This window comes from Sinocyclocheilus rhinocerous, unplaced genomic scaffold (genome assembly GCF_001515625.1).
Source record: "Sinocyclocheilus rhinocerous isolate Xijiao unplaced genomic scaffold, SAMN03320098_v1.1 scaffold192, whole genome shotgun sequence".
In the NCBI taxonomy this organism is placed as follows: domain Eukaryota; kingdom Metazoa; phylum Chordata; class Actinopteri; order Cypriniformes; family Cyprinidae; genus Sinocyclocheilus; species Sinocyclocheilus rhinocerous.
In genome coordinates, this window is record NW_015627892.1 from 1721368 (window position 1) to 1742361 (window position 20994).

Consider the following 20994-nt stretch of genomic DNA (forward strand, 5'->3'; position numbering starts at 1 on the left):
TAGGTAGAAAAGAAAAAATCTTAACTTTTATAAAGAATATCTCTTTGGATTTGAGACTTTAGTCTTTGCAACTTTACAGATCTTCTTTATGCACCAAGAGCTTGTAACACTCCAAAGAGAAAGGAAAAATTTAAATCGCATCATATGACCCCTTTAAAAGTGCTTTTAGCTTATTTTTTTGTGTTTAAATTATTTGAAGTCATCTTGAAGCCCCCTGGTTGAAACCACTGCTCTAGATAAATATGAATGTAAGAGTCCAGTTTCAGAGAAACCTGTTGTTTGTTTTGTGCCTCGTGTGAAACTGTTCATTGTGTAAATTAACTGTTATTTCCTGTAGTGTTGCGATTATGCTCTACCTGGCTGAGAAGTTCCACACTCCGGACCACTGGTACCCAGCTGACTTGCAGAAGCGTGCTAGAGTAAATGAATATCTATCATGGCAACACTCTGCCATACGTATACATGGATCCAAGATGCTCTGGTTCAAGGTGAGTGACGTTTATAAATTCTCATTCAAAGTTACTGTGGTGAACAGAACAGCATTTAGATTTCAGCAACTCCCAAGCTGATGGTTCACTCCTGTTGCTTTGTGACCTTGGGACTGAAGCCTGCCTAGTCTTTAGAAATGCTACACAGTTAACTGCTAACTTTTTTAGTGTAATTATTTATAAATGGAATTAAATACTTTTCTTGTATTGCTGTAGCTCTTGATTCCAAAAGCTTTAGGAGTTGAGATTCCCAAGGAAAAGATGGACAATGCAGTAGAGGATCTTAATGCATCACTGAACCTTTTTGAGGAGAAGTTTCTGCAAGACAGACCATTCGTTGTTGGTGATCAGATCTCATTGGCCGATCTGGTTGCTATTGTGGAAATCATGCAGGTATGTATGCAGATTATTCAGTTTCAGATAAAGCAATATTATAACCTGAGAATTTAAGGCAGATAATATCTGACACTCGATTTATACTTGATAAGGCCTTTTTGTTTCAGCCTGTAGGTGCTGGTATGGATGTGTTTGAGAATAGACCCAAGCTCAAGGCATGGAAGGACAGAGTCAGAGCAGAAATTGGGGCTGAGCTGTTTGATGAGGCCCACCAGGCAATCCTCTATGCCCAGGAGGCAGTGAAAACCATGGACCCCAAAAAGATGGAACACTTTAAACCCAAAATTTTGAGATATTTCCTCTCATAAACAAACTGGTAGACATTGTTGGTTAAAACAGACATTTATTCATGAAAAAAAAAACTACTTTATAATTTTCTAAATACACTTTCCATTTTGTGTAATCACTAAGAATGAAATCCGGTTAAATTGAATATGACATATAGCCTTTGTCATATTTCAGTGAATGAATGCAATAATCAATCTTTCTGTGTTAACTCGACCTCATAAAAAGAAGCAAACTTTGAACGTTTCCAGCTGTGTTCGCTCTCAAATTCTGAATTGCTGCATTCACTGTGACCTTATCATTTGAAAAACTAGGCAATAACACAGACACTCAATACAGCATTGTTTCAGAAAATCACTTAACACCCATGGGAAGGAGCTGGGAGGAATGTTTCCTCCCTCTGTGTTTATGGAATGTAATCAGATATTATATGATTTCCTGCAGAATACTCCGCATGATAAGGAATAGCATTTTGTTAATTTCTTGTAGAGAAAAGGGGTCCATTCAGTCAGCAGCATTTCCATTAAATCTCTCTAATATTGTCAATAAATGTATTTTTTGTTATCAGTCTCAGTGGTGTATTTCGTTTAGTTTCTCTTATTTATTTGTATTTTATTTTTCCATGTTTACATAGTACTGAATTAAAATGAACTCTTGTTGGGCTTTGTGGTTTTCTATTAAGAGGAACAGATAGTAAAAACTGGAACAATAACTAAAAAATTACTAAATTTATCATACAAAGCCATCATATGGTTAATCCTTATTTGGATGTCAACTATTGCTTTAAATCCGTTCTTGAGTAGTACATGATCTCCAATCTCAGAAAGTGAGATGACAATTTAGCGGGAAGTGTGTAAGAATCGTGGAAAGTCACAATATCAACAAAAGATTGTGCTTTCAGCCCACCCTGTCTCTGCCAATTTCTTTCTGAAATGCATCACTAAAATGAACCAAAACTCAGTGAATCCTTCACACACAGACATGAGAAACATATCTATGGAAAGCTTGAAGTGTCTACTTTTAAATGAAGTAAGTCTTATCTAAAACAAATATTCTCTGATGAAGTAATCCGTGTGAAACCAACGCAAGGTCCAGTCTTTCCCGTCTGAGCTCATTATCTGTAATGTGATCAAGCCCACGCGCAGTGCGCTATTCATACGGGTAATCATCCACGTGAGACGCGCGAACCTGTAAACGCCCACATCACCTCCGTAAACAAAGAAGCAAGATTCGTTTTTAGCATTCAAATATGCACTGTATGTTCATCAATACTGTTTTCAAATGTTATCAGAACCGTTTTCACTTTATTAAGGGTTTTTCCTGTCTTTAATGCTCACACAGTTAAGCCAGCATATACATACAGGTGCATCTCAATAAATTAGAATGTCGTGGAAAAGTTCATTTATTTCAGTAATTCAACTCAAATTGTGAAACTCGTGTATTAAATAAATTCAATGCACACAGACTGAAGTAGTTTAAGTCTTTGGTTCTTTTAATTGTGATGATTTTGGCTCACATTTAACAAAAACCCACCAACTCACTATCTCAACAAATTAGAATACTCCATAAGACCAATAAAAAAAAACATTTTTAATGAATTGTTGGCCTTCTGGAAAGTATGTTAATTTACTGTACATGTACTCAATACTTGGTAGGGGCTCATTTTGCTTTAATTACTGCCTCAATTCAGCGTGGCATGGAGGTGATCAGTTTGTGGCACTACTGAGGTGGTATGGAAGCCCAGGTTTCTTTGACAGTGGCCTTCAGCTCATCTGCATTTTTTGGTCTCTTGTTCCTCATTTTCCTCTTGACAATACCCCATAGATTCTCTACGGGGTTCAGGTCTGGTGAGTTTGCTGGCCAGTCAAGCACACCAACACCATGGTCATTTAACCAACTTTTGGTGCTTTTGGCAGTGTGAGCAGGTGCCAAATCCTGCTGGAAAATGAAATCAGCATCTTCAAAAAGCTGGTCAGCAGAAGGAAGCATGAAGTGCTCCAAAATTTCTTGGTAAACGGGTGCAGTGACGTTGGTTTTCAAAAAACACAATGGACCAACACCAGCAGATGACATTGCACCCCAAATCATCACAGACTGTGGAAACTTAACACTGGACTTCAAGCAACTTGGGCTATGAGCTTCTCCACCCTTCCTCCAGACTCTAAGACCTTGGTTTCCAAATGAAATACAAAACTTGCTCTCATCTGAAAAGAGGACTTTGGACCACTGGGCAACAGTCCAGTTCTTCTTCTCCTTAGCCCAGGTAAGACGCCTCTGACGTTGTCTGTGGTTCAGGAGTGGCTTAACAAGAGGAATACGACAACTGTAGCCAAATTCCTTGACACGTCTGTGTGTGGTGGCTCTTGATGCCTTGACCCCAGCCTCAGTCCATTCCTTGTGAAGTTCACTCAAATTCTTGAATAGATTTTGCTTGACAATCCTCATAAGGCTGCAGTTCTCTCGGTTGGTTGTGCATCTTTTTCCTTCCACTCAACTTTCTGTTAACATGCTTGGATACAGCACTCTGTGAACAGCCAGCTTCTTTGGCAATGAATGTTTGTGGCTTACCCTCCTTGTGAAGGGTGTCAATGATTGTCTTCTGGACAACTGTCAGATCAGCAGTCTTCCCCATGATTGTGTAGCCTAGTGAACCAAACTGAGAGACCATTTTGAAGGCTCAGGAAACCGTTGCAGGTGTTTTGAGTTGATTAGCTAATTGGCATGTCACCATATTCTAATTAGTTGAGATAGTGAATTGGTGGGTTTTTGTTAAATGTGAACCAAAATCATCACAATTAAAAGAACCAAAGACTTAAACTACTTCAGTCTGTGTGCACTGAATTTATTTAATACACGAGTTTCACAATTTGAGTTGAATTACTGAAATAAATGAACTTTTCCACGACATTCTAATTTATTGAGATGCACCTATAAGACCGTAATTAGCTGGTTCAGCTGTGTTTAATTAGGGTTGGAGCTAAACTCTGCAGGACCGAGTTTGAAGACTTCTTGCATTGATGATTCCATGAAGAACTTGTAACCAGTGGTGTATAAAGTACCTGAAAGCCATACTCAAGTAAAAGTACAGATATCTTACCAGAAAATACTTGTGTATTAAATAAATTCAATGCACACAGATTGAAGTAGTTTAAGTCTTTGGTTCTTTTAATTGTGATGATTTTGGTTCACATTTAACAAAAACCCACCAATTCACTATCTCAACTAATTAGAATATGGTGACATGCCAATCAGCTAATCAACTCAAAACACCTGCAGAGGTTTCCTGAGCCTTCAAAATGGTCTCTCAGTTTGGTTCACTAGGCTACACAATCATGGGGAAGACTGCTGATCTGACAGTTGTCCAGAAGACAATCATTGACACCCTTCACAAGGAGGGTAAGCCACAAACATTCATTGTCAAAGAAGCTGGCTGTTCACAGAGTGCTGTATCCAAGCATGTTAACAGAAAGTTGAGTGGAAGGAAAAAGTGTGGAAGAAAAAGATGCACAACCAACCGAGAGAACTGCAGCCTTATGAGGATTGTCAAGCAAAATCGATTCAAGAATTTGAGTGAACTTCACAAGGAATGGACTGAGGCTGGGGTCAAGGCATCAAGAGCCACCACACACAGACGTGTCAAGGAATTTGGCTACAGTTGTCGTATTCCTCTTGTTAAGCTACTCCTGAACCACAGACAACGTCAGAGGCGTCTTACCTGGGCTAAGGAGAAGAAGAACTGGACTGTTGCCCAGTGGTCCAAAGTCTTCTTTTCAGATGAGAGCAAGTTTTGTATTTCATTTGGAAACCAAGGTCTTAGAGTCTGGAGGAAGGGTGGAGAAGCTCATAGCCCAAGTTGCTTGAAGTCCAGTGTTAAGTTTCCACAGTCTGTGATGATTTGGGGTGCAATGTCATCTGCTGGTGTTGGTCCATTGTGTTTTTTGAAAACCAACGTCACTGCACCCGTTTACCAAGAAATTTTGGAGCACTTCATGCTTCCTTCTGCTGACCAGCTTTTTGAAGATGCTGATTTTATTTTCCAGCAGGATTTGGCACCTGCTCACACTGCCAAAAGCACCAAAAGTTGGTTAAATTACCATGGTGTTGGTGTGCTTGACTGGCCAGCAAACTCACCAGACCTGAACCCCATAGAGAATCTATGGGGTATTGTCAAGTGGAAAATGAGAAACAAGAGACCAAAAAATGCAGATGAGCTGAAGGCCACTGTCAAAGAAACCTGGGCTTCCATACCACCTCAGCAGTGCCACAAACTGATCCCCTCCATGCCACGCCGAATTGAGGCGGTAATTAAAGCAAAAGGAGCCCCTACCATGTATTGAGTACATGTACAGTAAATGAACATACTTTCCAGAAGGCTAACAATTCACTAAAAATGTTTTTTTATTGGTCTTAATAAGTATTCTAATTTGTTGAGATAGTTAATTGGTGGGTTTTTGTTAAATGTGAGCCAAAATCATCACAATTAAAAGAACCAAAGACTTAAACTACTTCAGTCTGTGTGCATTGAATTTATTTAATACACGAGTTTCACAATTTGAGTTGAATTACTGAAATAAATGAACTTTTCCACGACATTCTAATTTAGTGAGATGCACCTGTATACCCTACACTCAGCAAGCAATGTTGTATATAAAAACACTATATAGGCACATTTAAAGAAACATTTTACATTGTATGGCAGGTTTATACTAAGAATGTTAAGTTTTAGAAATGGATACCTTTGTAATCATTTTCAGTCAATATTAAATTACTGAAAGAACTACAATTTTCACTTTGAAGTGTATTTTTTTTTAGATTTGATATGTTTTCAAAGTAACTTGAAAGTAAAGTAATTAGTAATCTGATTACTTTTTACATTCAGTAATGTAATCAAATTACAGTTTTCAAGTAGTAATAAGTAATTTGTAATCAATTACTTTTTTTGAGCAACTTACCCAACACTGTTGGAGCATTAGGATTGCTAGACAAGGGCTTAATGAACTCATTTTTGTGAAAATCTCAAATTTGAATAAAATATAATTTTTTTAATTTATTTATTTTTTTGGCGTGTAGCTCAAAATTAGGCCGTGCGCATTCCAACTCATTTTGCCAGCACGGGTCACGTATGTGTGTTGGAGCAGGGTTGGAACAAAACTGCAGGGCTCCGGCCCTCCAGGAATTGAGTTTGAAACCCCATGGGCTAGACGATTTAAATGCACACTAACCTCACTGGTGCCACCACCTTCATGGGTTATGAAGAGGATATGGCTGCACCTGCATGCTCATACCTTGTATTGTGTCCACTGTTTACTCAAGGGCAGGCACGTGCACAGGTAGGGCTCAACCTGTGCAGAGCACATGCCCTTTTTGCCCTTACACTCCGAAGTGCCCTTTTTTTGGTGATGGTGTTTTTTTTTTTTCCTTCAATAAATCAATGATATTGGTCACCCTTTACATCTGTCTGTATGCTTTACAAATATTTAGCTAATGAAAGGTATTAAAAAGAGCTTGTGACTAAATCTTGTTGGATCCGCTCAAACTGTCAGTAAACCTCATAACTCCACCCCCTCTATCTTGACTGAATGAACTGAAGTTCCACAGCAGCTGAACTAGGTCTGCAAGGGTAAATAAAGATCTTGTTGTTTGAATAAGTACAGCGTTTTCTTTACGCAAGAAACACTATGTCTCACATGCCCCTCAAAAGGTCTGTGCACGGCCCTGCTCAAGGGCTGTGTGCAACCTTTTGGCATTAATATACACAGATTTGAACAATGTCTTTTGGGCAATCAGTGTTGGGTGTAACAAGTTTGCTTTAATGATCTTAAACCAGTGGTTTTCAAACTTTATAGGTTCAGAGTCATTCAGACTTGTCATAGTTCAAGGGCCGTCTCTACTCTAATACAGGCTATGATTTTTCCTCTTATGCTGAAATGTTAGAAACATTTTTTTAAAAGGTGTTTGTTTAAAAGGTGTTTAATCACTGAAACTAGGACTGTCAAATAATTAAACTTGATTAATTACAAGTCATTTCAAATAGAAATAGATGACTTTTTAATGACTTTACAAATCAGGAAACTAACTTGTATTCAAAACTGGTCACACTGGTAAACTAGCATTTAACATTTCAAAAGAAATGTAACATGAGTAAATATCAGGTTGTTTGGAAAAGTACAGAAACCACAAAATTTGCCTATGTAAATATGCTAACAGTTGTACGCTGCATTAAATAATGTCAAGTGAGAACTCAGTGGTGCTGTTTCTCCTGATTTTTAGGAGATTTAGCATTTTAATTACTAAATTACTTGAAAAATCTCATTTAAATGTTCTAATTTTAAATATTGTTAAGACATTTGTTTGAGAAATGTCCTATACACTATTTAAAATGTTTTTTTTTTAAATCAAAACTGCACCAAAAACATTTGACCATACTGTTTACTAACAGCAGTAAATGTGATTTAGCAGTTTACACTGTCTTTAAGGAAATTAAAAATGTTCATGCCTCTGGCATTATTCAGTTATGAGGAAGCATAGCTATTTTTAGGTGTTACTTGAAATCACATGCTTTTAAATGTTTCAGGAGGATGGATAATTCTTTGTGATGACCAATATGATCATCACCCCAAATCAAACACAGTCCAAATGTGCTGAGGTGAGTCATTGTGGGAGGCATAGTGCTCTTTCGTCACTTAATAAAAAGTATGTGATTAAAACAAACATTACTCGCTGAAATCAAATACCAAATAGTTAACTGATTTGAATGTAATTGTAAAATTAAATTATTTTAAACAATAGAGAAAAAAAAGCTGAACCAACAAGTTGCAGAATTAGAGAATATTGCTTGAATTTTTCTGTGTCAGTATCTTGTATCATGTATCTTAATCTTATTTTAACTTGAGTAACTTAGAATCCGATCCCAGCATCCATATGCACTTCTCACAGGGACTGCAAAAGGGGCTTCAATGATGCTCGTGGAAATGGTATGGCTCAGTATATACATTAAATGCAAGATGACACTAACTGTGACTTGTCATCTTTGCAATCCCATCCCATCTATTGCAATCCCATCTAATTAAAAATCATCATATGTGTTCTACTGAAGAAACAAAGTCACCTACATCTTGGATGCCCTGGGGGTAAGTAGATAAACATCAAATTTTCATTTTTGGATGAACTATCCCTTTAACACATACATAAAACATTTTATTTTTACAGGTGTTCAGACAGGCAGATGTGTCAATTACAATGACACGGTGAAAACTTGTGAAGTGCTGTCCTGGTGTCCTTTAGAGAAGATTGTTGAACCTCCAAAGTAAAATCCTAAACTCTTTGTCTCAAAATTTTTTATATATATAAATTTGATATGTGTGTTTGTGTGTGTGTGTGTAATTATGTTTTTTTTTTCCTTCTTGACATCTCAGTCCACCACTTCTGGCAGATGCTGAAAACTTCACTGTGCTCATAAAGAATAACATTCGTTATCCCAAATTTAATTTCAACAAGTAAGCTTTTTAAATGCGTTGTTTGTTTTTTTTACTTAGATGGCTGAAAAAAAAGTCAGTGCATGCAGACATGCTCCTTATGTCCTTACAGAAGGAATATCCTTATAAATAGCTCCTACTTGACACAGTGTGTGTTCAGCCGCAAGACAGACCCTGACTGCCCAGTCTTCAGACTCAAAGATATTGCTGAAGATGCCGAAGAGGATTTTCAGACTATGGCAGTCCATGTCAGAGTCTTAATTTATGTATATCTGACATTGCTGAATTAAAATTGTCTTAATACTGACATTAGTAAATGTTTTAATAGCATTTTGTGCACTTTTTTTCTTTCTTCTTAGGGGGGAGTGATGGGAGTGCAGATCCGGTGGGATTGTAACCTTGACATGCCACAGAGCTGGTGTGTGCCTCATTACACTTTCCGCAGACTGGACACCAAAGACCCTGAAAATAACGTGGCCCCCGGGTACAACTTCAAGTAGGAGATGTTTGCAGTTAGTAAAAGTGGTTCCTGAAAGGAAGTGAGGTTGCATTAAATGAGTGTCCTTTGATTACATCAGATTTGCTAAATATTACAAGGACATTGATGGCACAGAGACCAGGACACTTATCAAGGTTTATGCTATTCGCTTTGATGTCTTGGTATTTGGCCAGGTGAGAGACTTTAACCTTTGTAATGTTATATATTATGCAGGTTAGCATCAATGTAGGTGTTTAACACATACTTAACACTTTTGTTTCTAATACAGGCAGGAAAATTCAATATCATACCAACACTTCTGAATATAGGTGCAGGCTTGGCACTTTTAGGCCTGGTACGTATGTCTTTTACTCATTGGAATACAATAATTAAAAAAATTAGAGCTGACATGGGAAACATAAGCTATAAAAAACACTGTAAGGACTTTTCGGTGCATATTTCAGTGTCATTTTAAACAATGCTGCATATTAGAATGATTTTTGAAGAGTCATGTGACACTGAAGACTGGAGTAATGACTGCTGAAAATTCAGCTTTGCCATCAAGAAGATATTACATTGTAAAATATATTCAAATAGAAAATATTTATTTTAAATTCTAATAATATTTCACAATATAATGGTTTTTACTGTATTCTTGATAGAATAAATGCAGCTTTGGTGAGTATAACAGACTTGTGGCCAGGTGAATGTTATCTGTGATTGGATTGTCCTGACATTTATGAAAAGAAAGCAACATTACAAAGAGCAGAAGTATACATATGTTGATGACTTTGGACTTGTGAGTATTTATGCCCTCATTGAACATACAAATGCTTGTTACACTTCTTAATAAACGTATTTGGTATTTTAACATCATCTTAGTTAACTTTCTGTAATTGCTTAAAGCAAGTCGTTCTTGTGTCTCATAGTAGTTGTCTTGTTATTAAGAAACTAACACGAGATATTTCTTTCAATTTATCTATTTCATCCAATGAAGAAACATAGAAGATCTTCAGGCTACTGATTCTACACTAATTCTAGGCAAATTTCATAATGAAGTTAATGTATTTCTCAGGTTTACAAATGCTGTTCCAAATGAATAGTCAGAGTAATTCAGTAAATAAAAAAATATATTTGGATAAAATTATCATTGTGATTTATTTACTCACTAGCTTTTTAAGGAAACATAAATGTCTCTGAAGAGGGAAAAAGAAAAAAATGCAAATACTAATGTTTTAGATCCATTGACTGTTGAGTTGTTGAAGGGGCAAATAAAAAGTCTATAATTTATATTATACTATTTTATATTACGTCGTTTGTTCACCTTCTAAAGCAGAGGTGCCCAAACTCGGTCCTGGAGGGCCGATGTCCTGCAGAGTTTAGCTCCAACCTGCCTCAACACACCTGCCTGGAGGTTTCTAGTATGGCTAGTAAGAGCTAGTAAGATTAGCTGGTTCAGGTGTGTCTTGAGGGTTGGGGTTGGATCTAAACTCTGCAGGACACCGGCCCTCCAGGACCGAGTTTGGGCACCCCTGTAAAGTTTACCGAGGACCCCTAGTGGGAGTCGAGAAGCACTGCGGTAACGCTTGCATTCAGTAGGGGTCAGTAGAGAAACGCATACCTCACGATTCCTAGTTCAGTAGGAAGAGACCCTTTTTCTCCCGTTAGTGCGTGATGGCGGCTGCGTTGAGAGGGAGTCTCGTAACATTGGCCAAGGTAAGTCTTGAAAAACGATTCTGTCCGTTTACAGTGAAATATTCCTCATTTGTTTGAGTCACACGGAAAATAAAAAAATTAACTAGGAGACGAACAGCGTTATTTAGATGTATAAGACAAGTCTGGACTGGAACACATTGGGTGTAACATTTGATACATAGTAAAAACATGAAATATCAGATGACAGCTCACAGGAGAGGTCCCTTAGAAATTGTCTGGATGTAGAGACTTAAATAATTTACCTGGACCTCCATTACATCCATTTACACAGCGGTGGTACTATGGTAAACTGATGTTATATGGTAATATGTTAATTTATACTCTGTTTTTATGTTTTAATGGCATGAAGAAGCTTTTATGTATACTATACAATCAACTAATGAAAGAGAAAAAAATCAAATGAAATAGTAAGATTGCTGGTATCATACATTACATTATAGGCTTAACCGGATAGCGAAAAATACTACCTATGAGATTGTGCTACCAGCATCTTATTCATGTGGTTTGAGGCTTTTTTAATGTCTATACCTATACCTACCCCTACCCTAAACCTACCCGTCCACACCTACCCTTACCCTAAACTTACACTTAAAACAACGTAAATATTTTTTTGGTAGCACAATCTGATAGGTAGCATGTTTCGTCGGTACACCGGAATAATAACATGTATGCAAAATTGCTAGAATGAAAGCTTATTTTACATAACGCTTATTCAAAATTCACTTAAAATAGATAGAAGTAATCTATTGTCAGGGCTGTCAATAATTTTGTGAATTGATGCAAGGGGGATGTTTTCTCTTTATTAGTAAACTTAAAATGTTCCTGGCCAACATACAGTATATTGAATTATCACCATCTGTGAAGTGCAGTTTCAAACCGTACAGGTGGTTCACACAAACCTATTTCTGACTTATGACTGGATAGTCCTTAAACGGTCATGTCTGTTAAATGTGTCAAATGTGTCTGTGACACTCCAGAAATAAGAGTTTGTTGATCATCTCTATGATGTCCACCCATAACAGTACTTGACCTGTGACATTTTTGACCCCTCAGGGTCTGAGTGGTGCCCGGTTGCAGCCGTTGTGTGCTCGCTCTTTGAGTTTGACCTCCAGTCAGAATGTTTCGGAGACTCCCCCGGCACAGGCTGACAGCACCTTTAAGGTCACCATGGTCCCTGGAGATGGAGTTGGACCTGAGCTGATGACTGCTGTCAAAGAGGTTTTCAAGGTACTGATGCACTTTCTCAGTCATGTTTTTTTCAGACACAAGTAAACTTTAACACTGAATATGATATAATAGGCTTTAGTGTTTAGGGTTAAACATCTAACCATTAGTGACCTTCTTCTCATCCTTCATCCTGTGTTCCAGCTCAGCCCTCTTTCATGCCTTATACTTGCATCTCACTTGTTCCTACTGCCTTTTTCGCCTCATCCTCTAGGCAGCTGATGTTCCTGTGGAGTTTGAGGAGTTTCATTTGAGTGAGGTGCAGAACATGGCCAGTGAGGAGAAACTGGAAGAGGTGTTGTCCTCCATGAAGAACAACAGAGTCGCCATCAAGGGTAACATTTTAACTGCTGATCATGTCGTAATATTTTGGCTGTCAATTTAAAATGTTAAATTAGTGCAAGCTTATTTATATTTTGATGTACTGTACTGACAAATGCTAATTTGGCATTTAAAAGAAATGTTGATTCAGTTCTTTCTGTGCTTAGGAAAGATTCACACTCCTATGGAGTACAAGGGTGAACTGGCATCATATGAGATGAGACTGAGGTACTTCTTTAAAGGGGTGGTTCATTGCGATTTCACTTTTTTAACGTTAGTTAGTGTGTAATGTTGCTGTTTGAGCATAAACAATATCTGCAAAGTCAAAATGCATCGATTCGCTACAGAAGGCCTTTGTTCACCCCCCCCCGAGCCGTGTGAGACACTTTTTTTTTATTTTTATGGATGGGTGCTTTTTATTTAACTTCTTTTGGACTGATGCCTGCAACACCCGCTGAGTGGCATTAAACAGCTTGCTAAAAGTATGAGACAACAACAAACATAAAACATAGGCCTACCATTAAAAACCGTGCTTGCACAGGTTCTGCACGATCCTCTTCAATAATATCATCTGCTTCTCAATCGGGCTCAAACTGATAAGCGATATTAACGACGCCGTTGTTTACAACACAACTGGACTGGAGCACATGCCGCTGAGGGGAGGGGCGGGATGTTTAGACACGCACTAGAGACGGTTGAGCCAATCACAAAACACTGGGCTAGCTAACCAAGACGCATTAAAACATGTTACACTTCACCCCATAAACACAATCAAGCCTAGAAGAAAACCAGTGAACCACCCCTTTAACATATTACCATTGCTGCCTTGTACTGCTCATGGTACTGCTAGTTTTTGATTGATTGATTGGTTGCTTGATTGATTATTTCTTGTTTTATGATGTACAGGAGAAAGCTGGACCTGTTTGCCAATGTGGTTCATGTGAACAGCCTGCCTGGATATAGCACCCGCCACAATAACCTGGATCTGGTCATCATACGGGAGCAGACAGAGGGAGAATACAGCTCTCTGGAGCATGAGGTATTTGTTGTGCTTAAATCATTTATTTCTGTGTGAGGTACATACGTTTTACGGTTTTGATAATCTTTCCCTCCCATGGGCTGTTGACCAGATATTTGAGACATTGAGTTGAACTCGAGAACCAGTGTTAATTTCTTGAATGAAACTTTATTTTGAGCTAATTGTTCTCAATGAATTAGTTGATCCGATTCACATATTGGGCTGAAAGATCCAACAGATCTGGAAGGAAACATTGTCAGTTATTTAAATGTAGGTCTATTTCACACGCAGATCTTACATATTGCTTTGAAATATAACATGCATCACATGAGCTTTTATGATGCTTTGTCTTTTTTGTTTTCATGCTGAGAGATGTGGTTACTATCAACTATTGTGATATGAAATAAAAAAAGAAAAAAATCTGATATTTTCCTTTTGTGTTTTACAAGAAATAGTACAGGGGTTTGGAAAAATGTAAGGGTGATATAATGACACATTTCACCCAAAAAGTTAAAATTATTGCTTTAACACAAACATCTTATTTAGCATGATTCATCAAACATGTAAAGACAATCTAAACTCCTTTCTACCACTTTTGCTTTAACATAAATATGATAATAGTTTATTGTCCCTTTCTAAAACAGAATCTGCAAAGGTAACTTTTGAAGCACATTATTTTCTTATACAATATAGTGGTTGATTCTGTTTTTTTATTATTTTTTTCTGACATGTTGGTGTTCTATCTTTCACTTGGCTATTATAAGTTGCACTGAGTAAATACAGCTGGTTAAAACAAAAACTGTGTCCGTCTTCATTTCAGGCTGCAAAGCAACAAAATGTGATTATTTTAAAGGGGGGTGATTCTTTTCTATACCCACTGTAAACGTCGACTTTAAAAAATCTGAAGTCATTTAGATCGTCCCCTACATTACCAGGCAAAAGTTTTTTAAAGACATCTCTTATGTTCACCAAGGCTGCATTTATTTAATCAAAGTACAATAAAAACAGTAATATTGTGAAATGTTATTACAATTCAAAATAACATTTTTTGTATGTTTGAATATATTTGAAAATGTAAAATATCCCTGTGATGAAAAAGCTGAATTTTCAGCATCATTACTCCAGTCTTCAGTGGCACATGAAACTTCAGAAATCATTCTGATATGCTGATTTGGTGCTCAAGAAATATTTCTTATTATTATCAATGTCAAAAACAGTTGAGCTGCTTAATATTTTTGTGGAAACCGTGATAGATTTTTTTTCAGGATGTTTTGATGAATAGAAAGAACAGCATTTATTTGAAATGAAACCCTTTTGATCAACTTAATGCATTTTTTGAATTGCATTAAGAAAATAATTAATTTCTTTAAAAAAAACACTATAGTGTACATCTGCATTATGAGCACCTCTGTGTTTGTAGAGTGTTTCAGGAGTGGTTGCATGCCTGAAGATCATCACCAGGGAGAAATCTCGCCGCATTGCTAAATTTGCATTCGACTACGCCACCAAGAAAGGCCGCAGCAAAGTGACCGCTGTCCACAAAGCAAACATTATGTAAGTGGGGCAGGATTATTCTGCCATGCAGTTTTAAAGCTAAACACATAGACACACTCTATCTTTGCAGGAAACTCGGGGATGGTCTCTTCCTGCAGAGCTGTGCGGAAGTGGCTGAACTTTACCCCAAGATTAAATATGAAAGCATCATCATTGATAACTGCTGCATGCAGGTATAGTTTCTTGTCTTTTATTGTTAATGACCAGCAATGAGAATGGCCTATATAAGTAGTATATCCTTCTGTGGCCCACAGCTGGTCCAGAATCCTTATCAGTTTGATGTGCTAGTGATGCCAAATCTCTACGGTAACATCATTGATAACCTGGCAGCAGGACTGGTGGGCGGAGCCGGTGTAGTTCCAGGCGAGAGTTACAGTGCAGAATATGCTGTGTTTGAAACGGTTGGTGACTAAATCTTGTTTTTCATTCCTCCTTTCATTATACATCAACTGTAACAGTTACAGACTCCGAATAAACTGCTTTGAAGTGTGTATGACAACTTAACAGTGATTCCTGTCGTCTTGTATTTACAATCAGGGAGCCAGACATCCCTTTGCTCAGGCTGTCGGCAGGAATATTGCAAACCCTACTGCTATGCTCCTCACTGCATCCAACATGTTGAGACACCTCAAGTGAGTCTTCCTCTGTTGTCCAGCTTTGATATTCCATATTTACTTTGTTTGACAATCATATCTTGTTTTTACTCTTTAAATTTTACCTTTAATCTCTGTGTTGACCACATATTCACATTCAACATGGTTTTCATCTCTAAATTCGGACAGTTTGTCATCTGAATTTGCCTTTTACATGTTTTGTGGTCCTAAGTTTGGAATAATTAGGATTTAAAAAAAATATTGTCTCTTGTGCACAACAAAGCTGTATGTATTTGATTAAAATACAGCGAAAATTTTAAATTATAATTTATTCCTGTGATACAATAGCATAGCTTATTCCAGTCTTCAGTGTCACAGAGGAATAAATTAAATTTTAAAATCTATTTAAATAGAAAACAGTAACACAATATTACAGTTTTTTTGATCAAATAAATGCAACATTAGTGAGCATAAAAGACTTCTTTCAAAGACGTTTTAAAACAATGTTAATTATTCTAAACTTTTGACCAGTTTTGGTAATTGTATTTATGCAAGTGGGATTTTTCTTTCAGTCTTGAGTATCATTCAAACATGGTGTCTGAGGCTGTCAAGAAAGTCATCAAGCAGGGCAAGGTAAGAGATGATTGTGTGTGTTTGTGTGATCATGTCTGAATGGGAGAGAAAGGTGTATTGTGTGGCTGATAGAACTATATGCATCTTACATACGTGCAAGTGTGTTTCAATGTTTTTCTGAGTTCAAGATGCCAAGTTTATTGTTGATGGACGTTTATGCATGTAAATCTGTATAGTCCTGGTGGCACTGGTTTTCATCCTAATTGGTTGTTTTTTCTTTGCAATTGGCTTTGGATGAATGACCTAACCACAACACAGCACTATATCTTTAACACTGAAACACTTTAATAAATGAATAGTTTTAGGCTATCCGGTTTTGTTTCTGCATTACACTTTGGTTGAAGCCCTCTGTGTTTTATGCGGACAGTTGGGGCTTTTTGGTTAGTTTTGTGGGTTGAAGTTCTGCTAACTATCAGACTTCGTCTTTTCTTTTATGACTGTCATCTTATTTAAAGACCTCATGTGATAGTCTGACAAGGGCCTTTTTCTTTTTCGTCTTGACACGTCTTTCGCCACAGCCATATCACCCTGTAGTCCAAGACTGGTTGCCCACTGAAGCTAAGCAGGGTTGAGCCTGGTCAGTACCTGGATGGGAGACCTCCTGGGAAAACTAGGTTGCTGTTGGAAGAGGTGTTAGTGAGGCCAGCAGGGGGTGCTCACCCTGTGGTCTGCGTGGGTCCTAACGCCCCAGTATAGTGATGGGGAGACTATACTGTAAAAAGCACCTTCCTTCGGATGAGAAGTTAAACCGAGGTCCTGACTCTCTATGGTCATTAAAAATCCCATGGCACTTCTCGTAAAGAGTAGGGGTGTACCCCCGGTGTCCTGGCCAAATTCCCTCCACTTGGCCCTTGTCAGTCATGGCTTCCTAATAATCCCCATCCATTGAATCAGCTCTATCTCTCTCTCCTCTCCACCTGTAGCTGGTGAAGTGTTACTAAAAAAAATTACGTTCAAGCATTAGCACAACTGAAGACAATTATGGTTTGCCGTTGCCAGTCAAAAGCACATGGTATTTTTAATAGAGGAATTGGGCTAACAGACAGAAACTAAAAGCCACAAAATACCAAATCTGATTTCATGGGGTCTTGAAGCCATTATTATTATACATTCAGTTCACTGACACAGATGTCCCTCAGTGTATACATTCAACTTCAGCTTTGGCATTTCTAAAGAATTTCCTCCTAATGGAAACTCTGTCATGCAGTCAAATTCTAGGCTTCAAGTTTGTGCTTGTCCATAAATTCTGATGTGGTCTTCACCTTCCCTTTCTCCACCTTTCCTCCTCTGCCGTCACATCCCGTTCTGGGTGTACGTGACCATCTGTGTGTCCCAGGTGAGGACGCGAGACCTAGGGGGTTACAGCACCACTGGTGACTTTGTCCGTGCGGTTGGGGCCAACCTGCGCCATCGGACTGTTTGAAGATGCTTGCCAATGTCTATCCCAGATCACATGCCACTTCTGATCTGAATATGTTCAAAGACGATTTTAAAGCAACCCTGTCATATTATATTTTCTTTCTCCTTTCCCATTTCTTGCTTTCTTTTTCTCTCCTTTTTCTGACTGGTTACTGATTTCTGTTTCTTTTAATGCATCCATGTACATTTATTTTCATATCTGTTTGTCACAGTATGCATTTACATTTACATTTAGTCATTTAGCAGACGCTTTTATCCAAAGCGACTTACAAATGAGGACAATAAAAGCAGTCAAAACTAACAAAAGAGAAACAATATATAAGTGCAAATGACAAGTCTCGGTTAGCCTAACGCAGTACACGTAGCAAGGTGTATATAAATATATATATATACACCTTCACACACACTCACTCACTCACTCACTCACTCACTCACTCACTCACTCACTCACTCACTCACTCACTCACTCACTCACTCACTCACACACACACACACTTTCACACACACTCACTCTCTCACTCACACACACACTCTCTCACTTACTCACTCACACACGTACACGTAGCAAGGTGTATATATATATTATACACACACATATACACACACACAAAGAAAAACAAGTAGATAGAATAGAAAAAATAGAAAGCTAGTGTTTTTGTTTTGTTTTGTTTTTTTAAATAAAAAAGAAGATAAATATAGAAAGTAGAATTAAAATAGAATAGAAAGTGCTAGAGTTAGAGGGTCAAATAAAGGTAGAAAATGTTGAATGATTAAAAAGTATGCATCTTTAACCTGAATTACACTTCTGTTTAAAAGTTTGGGGTTGGTAAGATTTTTGAAAAAAAGTTTCTTATGCTCACCAAGGCTGGATTTATTTGATCAGAAATACAGTAAAATTGTGAAATACTATTACAGTTAAAAATAACTTTTCTATTTTGAAATAAATAAATTTATTTCTGTGATGGCAAGTCATGATCCTTTAGAAATCATTCTAATATGCTGATTTGGTGCTTAAGAAACATTTCTTATTATCAATGTTGAAAACTGTTGTGCTGCTTGTTATTTTTGTGGAAACTGTGATATTTTTTTCCCCCAGGATTCTATGATGAATAGAAATTTCAAAAGAGCAAAGTTCAGTTATTTGAAAAAGTCACCCTAAACTTTTGAATGGTAGTGTATGTCTGACATTGCTTTACTGAGCTATTTTGTTCACTCCAGTTTTAAGTTAAAATTGAAGTTTAAGTTAGTTAACTTTAGTTTCTGTATAACTCAGTCTTATTCCTGCTTCTATATAATCTCTGTTTGGGGCTGGTCCTTGTCAAATTGCCTTTGTGATTTCAGGACCTCAGTGAATTTGATTATCAGCAAGTTTTCAAAAACTATTTGGCATATTGAGACTGAAGTGCCAGCAGTGATACTTGATGTTTTTGCCCTTCTTAATGTTACTAATGTAAACATCACTAATCAAATCTGCTGCTGTCATAAGTCAGATGGGCAATTATTGGATTCATTTGATGATGCAAATGTTGTGAGCAGGAAGTCTGCTTTGTGCCATTGATGACTGATTGATATCAAAGGCAAATGATATCTCTCTGCCTCTCAGGCATTTTCAAACTTACCTCAGTCATTGCGGTACTGATCTGACATGTTGTCTTTGTATTTTTCTAAGCTCAGCACCTTCAGTATTAATATTTCCACTCTTACCTTGTTTGGGAAGGTGGAAACCACACATTTCAATTTACAAAGATTTCAAGGTTTATTCATGCTTAAGATGAACTGACCAATGTTTTGTCAAATGTGATTTTTATTTTTTTTTTCAATGCCAAAAAATAAATATGTAAAAACAAAAGTATTGAAAAGTGTCGGTTTGTAGTCACTGGTTGTATGTGGATTGCTTGCATTGTTTGAAGACCTTCATCCTCATTTGACATTCTGCATTTAACATTCACAAACTGGAAATCAAAATAAACGTCATACCCTAAATGTGCTGAATGTTCAATATGTGTGTGTGTGTGTGAGGACAAACTGTTTTTGTTTTATTTTCTTTAGGTGCACCATAAAATGTAAAATATTTTATTGCTCTTTTTGGTGTAGGTTCGCACCTCAGACCTGGGAGGCTACGCGACAAGCGATGAGTTCACCAGGGCTGTCATCTCTAATCTGGCCATCTAAACCAATCCCAGCGCGCTCCACAAATATCATTTTAAGCACAATCTGCAGCACTGGTTGTCCAGTGTCAAACTCTTTTGGTCCAACATTTCACATTTCAAGCCTTGCTATTGGCCTAACTTTTAGATTATCACACAGTGTACAATAGAGCTCAAGATTCATATGTTGTCTCCATCCAGAACCACTGATATACCAGACTACTGCTTTATGATGCTGCTTAAAAAAGATGTATTTATTCAGCTATTTATTACTTAATTGCAATTGCTACTTGTTTAATCGTTACCATTAATAAAATATTATATAATATTCTGGCAAGTATGTTGTCTTTTTTAGTAATATTACTCTAAATGAAAACTGTATGTGCTATACAAAGTGACGGCCTTGCAACAAGAGAAATGTTCCATTAGTCATCTACAATGACCATGTTTACATGGTTGAAATATTATAAATATTATTTAAATATGTACAAGTATTATATAGAAAAAACAATAAATATTATGCCAGAATATAATAAAAACAAAAGAATGAGAATATCACTTATTCATAAAATCTTTATGCAATAAAAAAAATGGTTTGGAGTCAGACTATTTCTTTTCTTTTTTTAATGCTGAATGTCCTCATTGTTATTAACTAAAAGTTTCCCACCCAGAAAATATTAGTAATATTGAAAGGTAATTTCAGGTAATGCATTAACTAAAATTAACAATGAGCATTTTTTTTTTAACGTATTTATGATGTTTTACAACTTTTGATTTTAATAATGTATTAGTAAATGTTGAAATTAAACATTAAGATTATTAAATGTTTTTTTTATTAGTTCATGTAAACTAATTTTGTTAACAAATGGTATCGTTCATTTTATAGAATTTAAAAAAAAAATCATTATTATTATGATAGAACTGTATTATATTTAGGTTGGGATAGCAATTTAAACCTGCTAAACCAGCAAAACATCTTAGACTTGATTAAGACGAGTTTCTTTGTTCAAGAATGATGCACTACATTTTATGGGATACATTACATACAATTATTTTAAATGAAACCGACACTGACTGATATAATTTATCAGCTGTTCAAAATTCACGCCAAATCCCCGAACACTGAAGAAGACCTGAAGGAAATCCCTGCAGTTAATCTACATACACGCTTCATTAGAGCTCCTCTCGGACTGCTCTGTAACACGCAATACCACAACCGGCCGCAGGGTGGCGCATTGCACCTAAAC

General features: G+C 37.0%; 3 protein-coding genes across 4 annotated transcripts in view; all 3 read left to right on the top strand.

Moving 5' to 3' along the window:
- The window catches only part of gstt1b (glutathione S-transferase theta 1b), a 4983-nt gene extending 3244 nt beyond the window's left edge, over positions 1-1739 (top strand). The window contains exons 3-5 of the mRNA XM_016548325.1: positions 338-488; positions 705-881; positions 992-1739. Of these exons, the coding sequence (XP_016403811.1) occupies positions 338-488; positions 705-881; positions 992-1192 (529 nt within the window). The 3' untranslated portion in view covers positions 1193-1739. The remainder of the gene's footprint in view (positions 1-337; positions 489-704; positions 882-991) is intronic.
- Positions 1740-7743: 6004 nt separating this feature from the next.
- Positions 7744-9972, top strand: p2rx4a (purinergic receptor P2X, ligand-gated ion channel, 4a). The gene is made up of 9 exons (XM_016548307.1): positions 7744-7815; positions 8071-8143; positions 8379-8475; positions 8585-8665; positions 8757-8892; positions 9004-9140; positions 9223-9316; positions 9412-9477; positions 9826-9972. The coding sequence occupies exons 1-9, from the start codon at positions 7765-7767 to the stop codon at positions 9970-9972; spliced, it is 882 nt and encodes a 293-aa protein (XP_016403793.1). The 5' UTR covers positions 7744-7764.
- A 773-nt stretch (positions 9973-10745) lies between these two features.
- LOC107736889 (isocitrate dehydrogenase [NAD] subunit beta, mitochondrial-like) lies at positions 10746-20262 on the top strand. Of its 2 annotated transcripts, none has more exons than XM_016548276.1 (11): positions 10746-10838; positions 11892-12065; positions 12277-12397; positions 12551-12611; positions 13290-13422; positions 14822-14955; positions 15026-15128; positions 15210-15356; positions 15493-15587; positions 16121-16181; positions 19695-20262. In XM_016548276.1, the coding sequence occupies exons 1-11, from the start codon at positions 10797-10799 to the stop codon at positions 19770-19772; spliced, it is 1149 nt and encodes a 382-aa protein (XP_016403762.1). In that variant the 5' UTR covers positions 10746-10796; the 3' UTR covers positions 19773-20262. The 2 variants fall into 2 exon arrangements, with proteins under 2 accessions (XP_016403762.1, XP_016403760.1); XM_016548274.1 differs by lacking the exon at positions 19695-20262 and adding an exon at positions 17518-17855.
- Positions 20263-20994: the final 732 nt, after the last annotated feature.